We start from the raw sequence: 17,476 nt of genomic DNA, 5'->3' as shown, positions 1-17,476 counted from the left end.
AAAATTTCATTGTCCTGGGCAATCGCAATCCACATCTCCACAGGTGGTCAGGCTTGCCTGCTTAATGTCTTAAGGATATTGCTCCTTCCCTATAGATCCCGGGGCTTCTGAATTGCTGGGCAATGTTCCTAGTGTTCGACTTCTTAGCTCAGAGGCCAACTGGCTCACTTCGATCTCCAAATTTCTTATAGAGGACACTTGTGCTTACATCACTGCATCATTTTTATCCATATACTGCTTCAGCGGCGTCTCTAACGAACCTCCCGAGGTGTTAGACGATGATGGTTGTTGGTTATGCGATCTTGATTGCCCTTGGTTGTGGTGAAAATGAGGATTTCCTCTACTACCCCCTTAATGGTTCACTGGCCCCCCTAGGTTGGGATTTCCTCCCCAACCGAAGTTAGGATGGCTCCTCCAGCTTGGATTATAGGTGTTGCTAAAGGGGTTGTTCTGGATAGCACACACTTGCTGAAGGTTCAATGGACACACATCAGCTCCGTGAGCCCCTCCACAATTGACGCAACTGATTGCGACCACTTGAGCCGGTGCAGTGGGTTGTACTGATTGTGGAGCAATGGCTCCTTGGTTGATTGCCATTGACTGAAGGATCAAGGTCACTGTGGCCATCTGCACGGCCAATGTGGCCATTGTCTCCATAGGGACAATGGCTGTTTCAGTTTTCTTTCTATCGGTGCCTCGGCCTCCATAACCATCGTCAATCCAATCATCCATATTCCGCAAGATGCGGTCGAGGATGACTTTGGCCTACGTGTATGTCTTATCCATAAAACCTCCTGTCGCGGAGGCATCAGCAACAGCCTACGTTGCTCTGTTCAGGCCATTGTAAAATGTTTCCATCAAGACGCAATCGGGAATCCCGATATGCGGGCAGTTTTTCACCAGTCTCCTGAATCGCACCCAGGCGGTGCTCAGGGTCTCATTCTCCTTCTGTTCAAAGTTTAACATATCCTTTCATCGCCTTACGTTGACAGCAGGTGGGAAGAACTTCTACATGAACCGTTCCACCAATTGCTCCCATGAAGTGATCTCATTTGGCTCCAATGAGTAAGCCCACCTTTTAGCCTCGTCCCTTAAGGTGTAAGGGAACAAATACAATCTTATATTTTATGGGGTCACACCAGGTAAGGAAAAATCGCCGCACATCTCGACAAAGCTGGTCAGATGGGCATGTGGGTCTTCACCTTGCAGACCCCCGAACTGCCCGGCATTTTGAATCATCTGCAACATGACCGACTTAATCTAAAAAACGCGCATTCTCCTCCACAGTTGGCCTCAAGAATCCAGGCGAAAAATCATACAAATTGGGTGCCTCATAATTACGCATCGGGATGTTACAATTAGCCGCCAGGAAGACAGGATCCTGAGCCGGTCTAACAACCCCTTGGTTCACAACTGACACCATGTTATCGTTATTGTTCGCCATGTTGGCTGCCTTCTTTCACCTAATTCGGTTTCGACGTACCTTGCATGGAAAGTTCGCTCGATCTCAAGGTCAGTTACAAATTTTGGTTCAGTACTAGGACTCATAAACCGTTAGATTGCTCTCCATGTTGAACAGCCAGTACAATGAGATCTGTCCTGCAAAATACCAAAAACACACTCAAACAATAAATCGTTAACCAAGTCCCCGGCAACGACACCATAAACTTGTAACGCAGTTTTTTGATAGATATGATTGATGATGTTCTATGATCGAAATGATGCGATACTACCGCTAGATATGCGTTAATGATGGGTGTTCATGTAGTATGCCATGCGTTGTCACAAGTTTCCTTATGATAGAACCAAGTGTAATTCCACCGCAAGTTTCTCGATGTGATCCGAGGTCGAACACGGGGACTGATTTAGGTTCTTGTGGTATGTTCATGATATATGCGACCAGGTTTTCAATCTTTAAAAATGTGTTTGTACAGGCATATAAATTGCGATAAAATAAAGTAAAGCAGTAAAGATGAAATAATAAAATGAAATACAATAAACCTAAGCTAGATGATACAAGATATAGGCTTCATATACAAGATGTTGGGGTCAAGGATGGCTGTGAAAGTTGTGCAAGGACGTAGAATGTGGCAGTAAGTCTTATGAACAGAATAGAAAGAGAAAGACAAATAATAAAAACAACGCAAGTTCTCAATTGCATTGAATCTACAAATGTTGTTCCGTTCTTCTCTTGGCGTACACCTTTCAATGATTGGTCGTGCTCTCATATGTCTGTGGTGAAACAGAGACTAACGTAATGAAAGCAAGGTTGCTTCCATGTCTGGAAGTACTACTCGCTTTAGTTAACACATTCTTCTGACCTTCTCTCGATAGATCATAATGGCATCTTCACTTCTGCTCTCACAGATGAAGATGTCGTCTAGCATGCCTTAGCTAAACGCATTTTATATCTTTAACATAGATTAAGTACTTGGTTAATTCATATTTCTTATCAGGGAATTAAGAAGACATCATGAAGAAAGTGATTGACGGGTGAATGGAAATAGACAGAAAATGATAAATGAAAGCTATTGAAACATTTAATATCTCTATTAAGCGTTTGATACATGGTGTGTGAATGAAAAGATAAAGGAAACATGAAATACAACGATGAAAGAGATAGAACAGATACAAACAAGTGCCAATGTCTTGGCACTAATTCGATGGAGATCTGCTTGTCGGATAGGATGGATTTGATGGTAGGAAGAGCTTCCCTCTTAGGCTTGCTCCACCGGTAGCAGGGATCTTTGCACAGAGCTTTCAATCAGGTGTTTCGCAGATTAGATCTGAGATTCACCTCTCGGCCTTATCTCGTCTTCTTCCCGGATTTCTTCACTTAAGCATTCAGCTCATCCTTTTCTCTCAACAGTTTTGCAGCATTTACCCTGTATCCCGTAGCTTTCTTTTTTCTCTGAAATCAATGGGGTATTTATAGGTGCAGATCTTTGACTCCGGCTTTGTGGTCCCCACTTGATTGTCATGTTAATTCCGAAGATGGAGGGATATTATTCCTTCTGTTATACAATCAGACCGTCAATTCTGCACAACCATTAGTTGTACACGTATCTCAATCCTCCGCTTTTGCGTTGCTCAGCTGCATCTTTCGATCATCGATTCGCATGGGGTGTTGTTTTTATTACCGCATGTGATTGAAACACAGCTCTGGATCGACTATCGCATTGCGCCGTCATTGCGATAATCGTCTCTTCATTCTTGACTGACAGGCTCAATGTGATAGAGATGCGTTGATCAATTTCTCGTGAGCCTTGAGCGCAAGCGGTGACTTGGTCTCCTGCAAAACAGAGTAAAATTCGGCTTGTCTTCCATCTTTATGGTATTAGTGGGTGTAATTGCAAACATTTATAATTATTGTAATACTAGGCTAATTTTCATACAATCGGCGCATATTCACTAACTTTTGGCCACAATATCTAGATAAGGTGGCATAAATAACTTGTATTTCTACAAGTTATCAGATATTTGATCATGGTGACACTACGGATTCGGCCCGCTTTGTAGAGATTTACATGTGTTGTAAACTACTACAGATGGTAGATCTTGACCATTCATATGGAGACGTGCGAGCGGGGCTGTCCTATACAAAGAGTTTGTATAAGACCAGGACCACAAGATGACTAGACTCTGTATATAACGCCGTTGATACTAGAGACTTACATCTCACCTAAACAATCATAGGAGACACGACCTCAATCCTAAGTGTTTTGGGAACTCCTGCCTTTGAGGGTGGTCTTTTGATTAGTATGGGTGAGAGTGGCCAGATTGCCAAATCCACATGCCTACCTTTTTGGGGACTTGTTTGGTCTGGGAGCTGGGAACTCAATCCATAAGATAGAATTCCCTCCTTTCTCAAAGCAGGGATAAGTAGAGAGATTGCTCTCTTAAGGGCTGATTCCAGGGCTTGAACATAGTGGCCATAACTTCACTTTGGAAGAGAGGACTCAATCATAGTAGGACTATGACTTATGTTCATTAGAGGGATCAGTGGTACTTAAAAAGTTAGATGTAACTATAGGGGCATAACGGTTATTGGTCGAGCTGTACTTATGAGCGATCTGTGAGCTGTACTTAAGAAGTTGGATTTACTAAGCGATAACTTGACATAGGTAAACGATCGTGTAGTGTTTGTAGGCGATAGACATGCTGCTAAGCGATGAGCTAAACGATCGCTTAGCTTTTGCTAGACGATCGCTTAGCTTTTGCTAAACGATTGGGCATCGACCTATACGATAGGTTCAGTCTTCTCCCACTTGCTCAATCATTTACACGATTGTTAATTCCTTCATTCTTCTGCCTCAAACCAAGTCCATACAGATCCCACCCTCTAGATTCTCACACCAAGAATACCAAGGTAGCCTTCTTGGTGGTGTCATACTCAACTCGACACCGTCGAGGTTCTGTGGAGGTCATTCGTGTTGTTGGGGTGTTCGTGATCGAGGCAATCGCTAAGGACGAGTGCGCACTGTTCGTGCTGTGTAGCGATCATGTTGGACGAGCATTCGAGGTTGTTGTGTTCGAGCGTTCGTGAGCAAGGAGCGTGGAGACGAGTCTACAAACGTGCATAGAGCGTTCTTGTTGTATCATGCTGTAATTTCTGTAATGAATGCATAACCATTCGTCTTTGTTTACGACTGTAATTTGTAATGTTCATACATGATTGTAATTTGGAATGATCTATTCTGCTGCTCATGGAAATCCTTGTGTTCAATTTCCTTCACAACTGGTTTGTGATCCAATCACTAAACCAAACTCTCTTAGTCCAGTGAGAGAATGGGGCCCCTCGTTCAAGACTTGGATTCAGTACTTGAGAGAACAACCTTTCCCCTATCTCTAAATCGGGTAGGCGTGAACTCCGTCTTTTACCCTATATCTCCAGCTATCTATTAGGTCTTACTCTTGAAATGGGAGTCTTATTAAGCCATCACTGTTGAGCCAACCCTCACCTATGCAAATCTAAGGGTAATCTCCAATAAACAAGAGTTTATAGTTAGCTCAGGATTAAGATAGAGTTACCTAGGTCATCTAGGTGAAATAGTCAGTTTTAAACAGTAAACAACATTATAAAGTAAGAGTGACTTATTTCTTGGTCTGATCTTATGCAAACTCATTGCATAGGATGCCCCTCATGTCATAACATGTACAAATTAGGATCACATCGTATGTAGCACTTTACAACTCTTTGTAACAACTACAAAGTAGGTCGCATCCAATGTGGCTACCAGAATAAGGTACCCAATCTTACTCATGTACCATAGATCATTTTGACTATTTACTTGAACCTGATCCACTCTTATGTCTTCACATAAAGTTCAAGTACTCATACAATAGTCATGGGTCTTAATTTATTGGATTTAGACTTATGAAATCGATAATAAGTATATTGATTATAGAAAATATTTATCATTTTACAAACTGCAACTTTTAGGACATAAAACCCAACACAAACTGCCCCTATTAGAGCTTCGCAACGCTCATCACATGCATAGGTCCAACACTCGCCTAACGTTGAGCAACAGAAGCTGAATGTACAGGGTAGCATTGCAACGCTACCCTTAGCGTTGCAATGCTACGATGATTGATGGAATGCCCAACAGTTGCGCGCGTATGCCTGTTGCAATGAAGAGCCGAGCCAATGTCCATCTCACTAATCTTTCTTTCACCTATATCGCTCTCGCCTTATCTGGCTTGACAGAAGCTGAATGTACAGGGCAAGTGCGTTGCAATGCTTGACAGATTTTTATATAATTTCTCTTCAATGTTAGGTCATTTATGCTATCTTTTGGAGGCTGATTTGATGGAGGCCAAAGTGGAACTTCAATTTCTTTCTTCTCCATCAGGTTTTAGCATCTTAGCTTCGTATTTACATTTTTTTTGTGTTGTAAATGACAGATTGGACTTTTCCTCTTCCTCTTGTCTATGGGATGTTGAGGTAACTTCTATCTAATTTTTGGAGCAAGAACCCTATGTGTTTTTCTTGAGATTTCTGTTCTTTGGATTTAATGCATAATGAATTTATGTTTTCTTGAATCTTGCTTGATTTTGATATATATGTGTGTGTTGGATTGACACCCCTATCATGAATGTATGTCTTTGCTAGTTGATTTGGGCTCACACATTTCTCTAATGTTCGTCTATGCTTAAAATCACCTTGGTAGCAAATGGTTGATTGTGTATACTTGGTTGATTGAGTTAGGGCTTTCCCATTAGTTAATAGACATAATGAAATCCTAAAGCTTAATGCGCTAGTCTTAATTGATCACTATTGAACCCAATTAGGATTTAATACATATAGTTTACTTAGGATGGTTTCTTGGTTTGGTGCTAGCTAGTTGTCTGCCTTTGTAGAGGCTAGCTTTGTTGAGTCAAGCGAATGTTGTGAACGCATAAATCTATTACATGTCCAATTAACGGATTTCGATGATTGAAATTATATAGGATCTCTCTTGCTCTCGAAACTGGATTTTTTTTTTTTTTTTTTTTTTGCAAAGGTATTGAAATTAAAGTGTAGAGTAGAGGAATCGAACCTTTAACCTCAAGGTCGATAGTACGAGCACTATGCTAGTTGAGCTACGCTCATATTGGCAAACTAGATAATTCCTATCCTTAGTTTACATTTGCCTTTGCATTTTATGTTTCACGTTTTATCTCTTTCACACCAAAATCTCCCATTTACAACTCTAGTTAGGAAATTAGCTTAACGAAACAAAATGCGCTTCCTGCGAATCGACTCGGACTTACCACTGTTGTTACATTTTTGTATTGATAGGAGTAGTTTGATATTATAAATTTTCTTTTGATATTTAGTCTTTTGGGACCGACACTAAAAAGGCTCAAATCAGTAATCTCATATCGTGATGACGTCAACAGAGAGTCAGTTGACATTTTTTTCTAAAAAAAAGGGTCGTTTAGCATTATGGGCCCAGATTTTAGGTCATCGGCCCAAATTTCCCGGACAACAAAGAGAATTCAATAACTTTAAGCATTTTCTAACGAAAACTATTTTTTGAAGATAATTTTAAAAAAAAATAAACACTTCTTGAATTGAATTTTTTTCTAAAACATAGTTAGATATCAAATAGAACTTTTTTTAAAGAAAACTTAAAACTAAAAAAAAAAAAAAAAAAAAAAAAAAAAAAAAAAAAAAAAAAAAAAAAAAAAAAAAAAAAAAAACTTAAAAACTAATTATGAAGACTCATTTGGCTTTTGGTTTTTGTTTTTGAAAATTAAGCTTATAGACATTACTTTCACATCCAAATTTCTTCTTTTATTATCTATTTTTTACCAATGATTTAAAAAACCATATTTTAAAAACTAAAAAAAAAAAGTAGCTTTTAAAACTTGTTTTATTTTTGAAAGGTGGCTAAGAATTCAACTATTATATTTAAGAAAGATGCAAATAATTGTAAGATATTGACAAAAATAGGTTTATTTTTTAAAAACAAAAAATAAAAAATAAAATGATTATCAAATAGGTCCAAATGACCCTAAAAAAAGTCTAAAGAGTGGGAAAAAAGCCTATCCTTGAAGAGAAATTGCTTAAAAATGATGTTTGTCAAGTTCTCATAATAAACTACTCTTTGAAGTCATAATGAACTTCTTGTGGCAGTCGCTGTGAAGTTGTTGCATCATCATGAAATCATAGTTAACTGAAGACTTTTGTGGCTGAGAGGGTCCTGCGTGGTAGGGGATCATGAACAACTAGGGTTATTTTAAGAGCGATAAATATGATATTTCACCGTTTTGAAAAATTCTAGATTTTTTACTATAACCTATTAGATTATAAGGGTGTTCGTGGGTTAGATTGAATTAGGTTGAATGACTTTTTAGACCCAACCCAATTGTACGAATTATAAATTTCTTCAATCCAAATATCTTTTATTAAAAAATAAACTCAACCCAACCAAGAAACATTTGGGTTGAGTTGGTTCGAGTTACTCGAGTTATTTATTTATATTTTTTTTCTAAAAGAAAATAAAATGTTAATACATAAAAAATTGATTTAATTATTTTCGTATATTGAAATAAGATAAACAACTTAATTTCAATTTATATAATGTAAAATCTCTTTTGAAAGTGCTAAAAAAAACTATTTTTAGGAGTTGTTGGAGAATGAATTATTCAAAAAAAAATAATGAAAATTAAATAAAACTAAGATAAATATATGTATATCTAATTGTATCTTAAAAAATTTACATTTTAAAGTTTATAATAAGTTCGAGTTGGTTTGTATTTTTTAGGTGAACCTATGAACCAACCCAATCCATAATTTTTTCATTTATTTGAACCCAACTCAACTCAAAAGAGTGGACTCAACTCAAAAGAGTGGATAACCCAACACAAACCATACGGGATGAGTTAGGTTGATCGATTTTTTCGGGTCATCGATTCTTTTGAATACCCTACTAGATTATATCAATTTTAACACTATGCTTTCGATTATATTAATTTAAAATTTAAACTTGGTCAATTATGTCAATGGTAACCTTAAACTTTCTAACCCTAAAATTTCAACTTCATCGACTTAAACTTTAAAAGTGTATTAATGTCCGATCAAAAAGGCTTTTCACACATACCAAAGCCATAGATGTTTTGTGATATACACAACTTATTTGTTATTTTGTAATATATATATCTCTGCATGCCCGAGTGTTTTTTAATTTTAAGATAGAGTTTTTCTTACACTTCTTATCTTGCTATGATTATGTTGTTTTTTAATAGAGCAACTTTCGACTCAATTCATTGACTTTTGATATAAAGTTTATTTGCACCAAGTTTTTCTTCAATGGAGTACTCATTCTCAAAATGGTTGGCTGTTATTGGTTTGTTGTTCTTTTCATTTCTTGTTGGCCTAGAGCTCGATTTGTGCTTCATAAACCATTCAAGCTCGATTTGCCTCATTTCTCTCTGACATCAGTGGCAACTTTATTCTTCATAGGACCATTGACAAGGTGAGCTACGACTAGTTCGTTGTAGTCACATACATCGCTTTGTCTATTACTACATTTTTCCTATATCCCCTACCCCTATTTTAGTTGAGCCTAAATTTCTTACCAAAAAATCGTCATGTTCATTGCAACCATCAAAGATGAAGCCACATCGATCTTTCACACACTTTTCATTGCTAGTAATGACACTGAATATGAGGAAAAATACAAGAATATGTTTGTTTCTATGTGGGTCCAACTTTATCAAGAGTCATTTGTGGTTTTCATGATGGTGGTCATCCAATCTAGAATGGTTTGGTTTTTTTTTTAAATTTTTATCTTTTAAAAAAGTAACGAGTAGCTGTCATAGAGCAATACATGACTTTTGAACATATCTCAAAATCCTTCCTAATAGTGATTGTAACAAAAATTTAATCGAATATGTTACTCATAAAGATTAAAGCTTGATACAAAAGGATAAAATTATCAATTTGATTAACATGTCCAATCGAAGATCTAAATGATTTTTTTTTTCAAAATAGTATCACTCTTTAAATTGAAAAGTATCCTAATTAAATGTCTTCCTCATCAATTTTTTATATTAAATGAGTCATTGATCATAAAAATCTGTTCCCGCTCTATCCCGAACGGTTCTTGGAACGATGAGCAGCAGTCCTTCGTACACCGCCATTCCATCCCAACTCCAACAATATCCTAATCCGCCATCTTCAATCCCACTTTCAAACCCAACAAAACTCAACTTCCCCCGATCTCCCAATTCCTCACATCGCAATATCTCCTCCAAATTCCCCGCCAATTCTATTGACCCCATTGTTCTATGGACCTCTTCTCTTGCTCGCTACTGCCGAAACGGCCAATTATCCGAAGCCGCCACAGAGTTTACACGCATGAGACTCGCCGGAGTTGAGCCGAATCACGTCACATTCATTACCCTTCTCTCCGGGTGTACTGATTTTCCTTCAGAAAGCCTCTTCTTCGGCTCTTCTCTTCATGGCTACGCCCGTAAACTTGGTTTGGATACAGGGCATGTAATGGTGGGGACTGCTCTTGTTGATATGTATGCCAAATGTGCTCAATCGCGTCTTGCTAGGAAGGTTTTTGATTACCTGGGTATGAAAAATTCTGTCACTTGGAACACGATGCTCGATGGTTACACGAGGAATGGAGAAATTGAGTTGGCCATTGACCTGTTTGATGAAATGCCTACAAGAGATGCGATTTCTTGGACGGCTTTGATTAACGGTCTTTTGAAACAGGGGTTCTCTGAACAAGCATTGGAGTGCTTCCATCAGATGCAATGTTCAGGTATCGAGCCTGATTATGTGTCTATAATTGCTGTTCTTGCTGCGTGTGCTGATTTAGGCGCACTTACTTTGGGGTTGTGGGTTAATCGGTTTGTTATGCAGCAGGAGTTTAAGGATAATATTAGGATAAGTAATTCTTTGGTAGATATGTATTCTCGATGTGGATGTATTGAGTTTGCCCGCCAAGTGTTTGAGAAAATGCCCAAGCGAACTTTGGTATCTTGGAACTCTATCATTGTGGGGTTTGCAGTTAATGGATTTGCAGATGAATCTCTGGAGTTTTTTGATGCAATGCAAAACGAAGGATTCAAACCAGATGGAGTTAGCTACACGGGAGCTCTTACTGCGTGTAGTCATGCTGGTTTAGTGAACAAAGGTCTAGAATTATTCGATAACATGAAGAGGATACACAAAATTACTCCCAGGATTGAGCATTATGGATGTATTGTCGACCTCTATGGTCGTGCAGGGAGGCTAGAGGATGCATTGAATGTGATCGAGGAAATGCCCATGAAACCGAATGAAGTCGTGCTGGGATCGTTGCTAGCGGCTTGCAGGACTTATGGTGATGTGAGTCTGGCTGAAAAGTTAATGAAACATCTCTCTAAGTTAGATCCACGGGGCGATTCGAATTATGTGCTCCTTTCAAACATATATGCAGCAATTGGGAGGTGGGAAGGTGCTAACAAGGTCAGGCGTACAATGAAAGCCCGAGGTGTGCAGAAAAAACCAGGTTGTAGTTCTGTTGAGATTGATGGTAAGGTTCATGAGTTTGTTGCTGGTGATAAATACCATGCTGATGCAGACAATATTTACTCAATGTTAGAGTTGTTGTTTCATGAACTGAAGATATATGGTTATGTTCCTGATACGAATATCATTCTGAATACCAAAGAATTTAGTAAAGACCATTGAAGCTTATTCGATCTAGTAATTCTCTTATATTATGTATCCATCTAAAGCTTTGATCAATAGCAATCTGAGAAATTATGAAATAGACAAAGGTAAATGGATGCTTAGGTTCTGCAGGCTACAAGGTATATTACTTGATTCGTATTTGTCATCACATTTGAAAACGGAAGCACAATCGATAATGGAAATTACCTCAATTACGTTTGAGAACTCTCCTTATTCAAGTTCAACCACCACAACAATAATAAAGCATAGTCCCCAATAACGAATTGATGAACAACCAGGAAAAAAAAATTTAAATAGCTTTGGGTTGGAAAAATTGATGATTAAATATCAAGAAGAAAGAATTTATTGATAAAAGTTTGAGAGATTTAAACTCTAGGATAAATTCATTCAAAATTTCAATGAATCAAACTACAACACTATTTATACTAAATGCAAGGCATTAAGAAAGGTCATAATCTTACATCTATGTTGTGGAGGTTCAGCTAAAACTCTTTATCTCAGTACACAAACTTTCATAGATGTAAATACATAAAAATAAATTAGTACATAGTTCAAAATAAATGTGAATGAATTTGTATTTTCAAATTCATTGTGTCTTTTATGTGACCTCGAAACATAAAAGGTTACAACTTTTTCACCATGACTTGAAAACTTCGCATGGATGTAAACATTCAACGCTTCAGCTCTTGTCATTGTCACTTATTTCCTTAAAAAAAAAAAAAAAAAAAAAAATCTTGTTCAAGGTACAACTAGAAGGTTACATCATGTTTTCTTCTTTCAACAAAAGATCTATTGGCGATTTTTTATTCTTGATTCATGAAAAGACATTACCAACACTACGTCAGCAATCCACAACGTCAGTACTAGAATGTACGCAAGTCAAGTTCGCGTAATTTCTTTGGCCAAATTGATGTTGAAACCATTTTTTATAAATGGAATCAATGGAAACTTGTGAAACCAACCACCAAACATATATTACACCATAGTTTATACACTCATTGTTGGTTGATAAACCGTTTTTGCACCCTATGAGCCACCTCAGTCTTCCTATGAATCCTACAAGCACTCAACAGAGCTCCCCACAATGCCTCATCAGGCTCAATCTCCATCTCCATTATCAACTTCTCTGCTTCTTCCACTTGGCCCACCCTACCAAGCAAATCCACCATACAAGTATAATGTTCCAACCCAGGCCTCAAATCAAATCTCATCCTCATCATACCAAAATACTCTTTCGCTCTCTCAATCAATCCTCCATGGCTACACGCCGTGAGAAGAGCAGTGAAAGTGAGCTCATCCGGCTTTTGCCCTTCTTCCACCAACCTCTCAAACAACCCAAACACATCCCCAAACATCCCATGAACGCCATAACCTGCCATCAACGCCGACCACGACACCGTATTCCTCTCAGGCATTTCATCGAACACCTTCCGTGCAACACCCAAGTCTCCACACTTGCAATACATTGTAATCAAAGCATTCAAACTAGGTAAATCTGCAGAGAACCCATTAATCAGAAGAGCCCCATGAACCTGGCGGCCGAGTCGTAAGGACGAGAGGCCCGTACATGACTTGAGCACCGGCGGGAAAGTATGCTGATCGAAGGATTTTCTAGAAAGAAGCATGTGACGGAAAATGGAGAGGGACTGGGAGAAGAGACGGAGAGAAGAGTGGGCTCTGATGAGTGCATTGAAGAGGAAGGTGGGGCGGCGAGTGGCGAAGGAGAAAATGGTGGTGGCTTGTCGGAGTTGGGCGCAGGCGGCGTAGGTGGAGGCGAGCTTGGTTCGAATGAAATCATGGTGAGAGATTCGGTGTCTTATAGTTAGAGCGTGGATTTGCTTGAGGGTGTGGAGGTTCTTGGTGGCGGAGCAAGCTTCAAGAAGAGCGGCGTAGAAGGGGATGATTTCTTGTGGTTTGGGCATTTACCACATCAAAGAAGATGAAGGGTTCAATCTCTGAACTTGAGATTCTTTTTTAGTAGTATCGGTTTTGGCAGGAAAAGTTGGGCCCGCCAAATGAACACCACGACCCCCCCCCCCCCCCCCCCCCCCCCCCCCAAGTCAAATCATCCTCCACTGACGTAAAATTGTCCTCCTTTTGTCTCAATACGAAATGAAATATCTCTCTCCAAACGTAACGGTCTTTTAGAAGGTGTCGCTTGATATTCTTCACAAGTGTTGCTCAATCTCGCTTTGCAAAATCATTATCCATCTGTTGTCGCATTCGTAGCTCTTGGGTAAGTGAATTTAATCTTTGTCGTGCATGTTGTGTCTGTTTAGGTTTCGTTGGGTTAGAATCGGTCGGCATGTTCTGTGGGTTTCGAGGTTTAGTAATCGGTTACGCCTGTTTTTATTTTGGGTTTTGATGTGTTCTGCATGGGTTAAGGATGAAGACGATATAGTTAGAGCTAGATAAAGTGAGAGCGAGATTTGGGAGAACAATATAGGCAAGAGCAAGATCAGCAAGATTGAGACTGGCAAGAGTGATAGCGAGACAAGCGAGAGCGAGATCGACGAGAGAATAATAGGCGAGAGTGAGACACCCAAGAACAAGACAAGCGAGAGCGAGTATAGAGAGACTTTAATAGTATGTATTGTTACTGACTTTCTTTTTTTTTTTTTTTTAAGAACACGTTAACTGATAGATTGAATGTTCATTTCATGCAGGAGTAATTTAAGATGCCAAAAACTTTGAAAATACGTGAAGTTGATCGATTTCTTGGGCAAGTAACGAGTCTGACCCACATTGTGAATACCAACAAGATTCTAAAGGAGAAACTTACCCGAGGGTAGTTAGAGATGTTCAAGAGAACAATTTTTGGGCAATTTTTTAGACGTTGACCTCGTATTCAACAACCCATTTATCCACCATATGTTGTTGAGGGAAGTGAAGAAGCAGAGAGCGGACTTGATCAATTTCTTTGTTAGAGAAAAGGTCATCACATTTTCAAAAGAATATTTTTTTTGTTGATTACTGGTTTGTGGCAGTCCCCTATGCGAGTTGTTCGGGGTGAGGAGTCCTCACAAGAACTTGCAATGAAATACTTTGGTAATCAGTCAACTTCGGACGCATTCCACCTGATAGAAGAAGAATACAAGAAGTTGGAGTTTGAAAACGATGACGATGCTATTAAGGTCACCTTAGTGTATTATACGGAGGTTGCAATGATGTAAAAGAATAAGCAGAAGAGTGTAGCCGATCGTGCACTATTTAAAGATGTTGAAGACATAGATTATTACAATAGTCTAGATTGAGGTACAATTATTTGGGAGAGGATACTCAACACCCTCAAGACTGCATTAAATGATAAGGTTGGTCTATACAAGGAGAAAGTGAGAGAAAATAAAAATTATGTTGTGAAGTACTCGCTGTGTGGATTTTCCTACACATTCCAGGTAGATGTTCTTTAACATAAGTTTATCTTTGATTTAGCATTAACATAGTTAAATATGTGTTATTTCATATTTAATTATGGACATAGAGATCCTATCATTAGTAGCGGGGAACGTTGCTGCTCGAAAGAGCAAGATAGTTGTGCCTCGTATATTACGGTGGTCATGCTCCCATTCAATGTCATTCAAAGTACTCAAGAGAGACATTTTTTAGTCTCAAAATGTAAGTATAATCTAGCCACAATATGTTTATTTGGTTGTTAAATTGACACTAGCCATCTTAGTGAGTTGGGCTATTAATACAGAAAAAAGTCAAAGAGGGTCTTGTCATGTCAATGCTGAGGAGTTTCGAGACACCCAGTTGATAGATGGGTCATAAGAAAAGTACGATCCAACGCCGAGAGTTTGGAAAGCTCTAGTAGTTTAGAAAGTGGCGGTAGTTCGAATGGGGATGATAGTTTAGAAGGTGAGGACGATGATGAGCAGGAAGATGCCGAAGGTGGAGTGAAGAACGACGAATATGAGAATGACATAAACATCCACCAATCCACTTACACCCCCAGTGAAGATATGTTTCATGATGTGTTGGTGGGCCACATACGTCCTGAGTCTGAGGAGGAGCGTCTTGAGCCTAGTGGGGAGCATCCTGAGCCTGAGGTTTCAGGCCACAGGGAGGAAGCCAATGTTGATCCTTTTGTATATTCGTATCTGCAGAGTATTGATAGCTCAATATCAAGTTTGGATGGTCGTGTATCAAACCTCGAGGGAGACACGAGAGACATCAAAGCACAACCGTCAACCATTATGTCTCTGCTACAATATATGAAGGGTTCCACAGTGTTTGAAGTGATGAGGTTACCCACTTCATAGACAAGCCACAATGCCATTAGGTCACCCATCCCTTCTCTATCTCGGTCACCCACCCCCCCTTCTACCTAGGTCACCCACATAGCCTCTACCTAGATCACCTATCTCACCTATCTAGCTTCTACCTAAATCACCCACCTCAACTCTACCTCGGTCACCTACCTCACCTGTAGAGCCTAATACATCCACCTCACCATTCCTCTTCCACACGCAAAGCTTGATACCACGACCTTACCTATCATTCTTTCACCCACATAGCCTGATATCACATCCTCATCTATTTCTCACCCCGATACCTCTACCGTTGCCTTACCCACTATCCTTCCACCTCTAGATACGAGTAGAGAGGACATTGAACCTCTACTTCATGAGAAACAATGTCTGTTGTCCATCTATCGCACAGTCTGACACCACACATCTCGATCCACTAGTATGATCCTTCTGTAATTGGAAAATCTCATTCCTCATATTTGTTATTCGACATGCTCACCATTTTATTATATTTATGTAGGTTATGGTTGAAAGTCGAAAAATCACTCGTAAGAGAAATAGTGTTGACAAGTTGTTCCATTTGATTGTTTGAATTGTAAACTTACAAAACAATTTGCATATCCTTTTCTCACTTAATTCTGTATGTGATCAACCTTTTGATTTAATTCACTTTGGCATTTGGGGACTTGCCCCTATTACTACTGTCGAACTCGAAAAAACTTTTTTGGACACTTTTGTCCCTTCCTTATTTTACTTATTTACAAAAAGTTGCAATTAAAGAATAATTATAAGTACTATAAATAATTAATTATTAATTATCAGTATAGTACACAATTAATTATTAATTATTAAGTGTAGGAGAAATTTAAAGGTTGAAATATATGAAGTTTTACCCACTTGATTTTTTTTTCTTTAACTTAATTCAAAAATAAAAATTTAATAGTTTTAGAATTTAAAAAGTTTTATAACTCTTAACTTCTACTAGTATAAAAATAAGTTTTCTTGATTATTATTTTCCATCAACACCTAAAGTTTCAATCTTTCTTATTTCTTATCTCTATGCATTATTATCTAAATTTCTTCAATCTCCAAAATATCTAAAACTGTCGATAGATTCAAGTTGCAAATGATGCACACCTCAACTTTGATGGATTTAAATAAGAGTGGTAGCTATGGTTATGAAGAAATAATGGTATAACTAAGGGTTTTTTTGTTCCTAGCTTTTTATTTGGGTTTTTAATATTCAAAGTATTTTTTGAAAAATATTTGGTGAAAAAATTAATGGTCTATCTATTTTGAGGAATGTGTATAGCTAGGGTATGAATTTTCTTAGTTACTTTTTTTAGGGACACTAGTATATTATTATTTTATTGAAAATGATGGTTGAAAAAACAATAGATCAGTCTTTTACATGTTTTGTTTCTTTTGTTTTCAATAAAAATTATGTAACCTTTATGTCCAAAGAAAATTTTAATAAATTATAATTAGTAAATTAATTAATTATCAATAATAGATTAAAACTAAAAAAGATTGTAATTATGAATTAAAATTATGGAACACACAAAATTTTACTACTTCACTCACAAAGAATTTAAAGATTTTTTTTAATTATAAGAATTAACTTTTAAGTATAATATGAAATGAAACTATCACATTAATTTTGTTAAGTTCGAAAAGTTATATTATTAGCACAAGAATCTATAGAATTTTTAATAGACAAACAAAGTAATCAGAAAGTTTATGTTTAAAAGTGAGCTTTAAAAACCATTACAAAGATTTTTTCTTTTTTTCTTTCTTTTTCTTTTTTAAAAATGAGGATAACTATATATATTTTTTAATTTACATTAGAAACAACAAAATGTAACTGAAAGTTTATTAAGAATGTAGTATGAGATAAATTAATATGATTTTAATAAACCAAAGAAGATTAAGTGAACAGAATGTGAAAAGTTATTATAAATTAATAATTAATTAATTTTTTTTAATCTAATTATATTTAATTTCAACCCAGGAAAATTTTGGTATGTTAAAAGTTTTTATT

At 37.6% G+C, this 17,476-nt stretch overlaps 1 protein-coding gene and 1 pseudogene across 2 annotated transcripts; one reads left to right on the top strand and one right to left on the bottom strand.

Moving 5' to 3' along the window:
* Positions 1–9,571: 9,571 nt before the first annotated feature.
* Positions 9,572–13,227, bottom strand: LOC120069520 (pentatricopeptide repeat-containing protein CRR2, chloroplastic pseudogene; annotated as a pseudogene). The gene has a single exon (XR_016531020.1). The product of XR_016531020.1 is annotated as a pentatricopeptide repeat-containing protein CRR2, chloroplastic pseudogene (transcript).
* PDE247 (Tetratricopeptide repeat (TPR)-like superfamily protein) lies at positions 9,605–11,197 on the top strand. The gene has a single exon (XM_039021300.2). It carries the CDS (start codon positions 9,605–9,607, stop codon positions 11,180–11,182), a length of 1,578 nt encoding a protein of 525 aa, XP_038877228.1. The 3' UTR covers positions 11,183–11,197.
* Positions 13,228–17,476: the final 4,249 nt, after the last annotated feature.

The sequence above is a fragment of the Benincasa hispida genome, chromosome 8, assembly GCF_027475165.1.
Source record: "Benincasa hispida cultivar pf3 chromosome 8, pf3_genome.v1.1, whole genome shotgun sequence".
In the NCBI taxonomy this organism is placed as follows: domain Eukaryota; kingdom Viridiplantae; phylum Streptophyta; class Magnoliopsida; order Cucurbitales; family Cucurbitaceae; genus Benincasa; species Benincasa hispida.
This window is presented reverse-complemented; position numbering and strand designations above follow the sequence as displayed.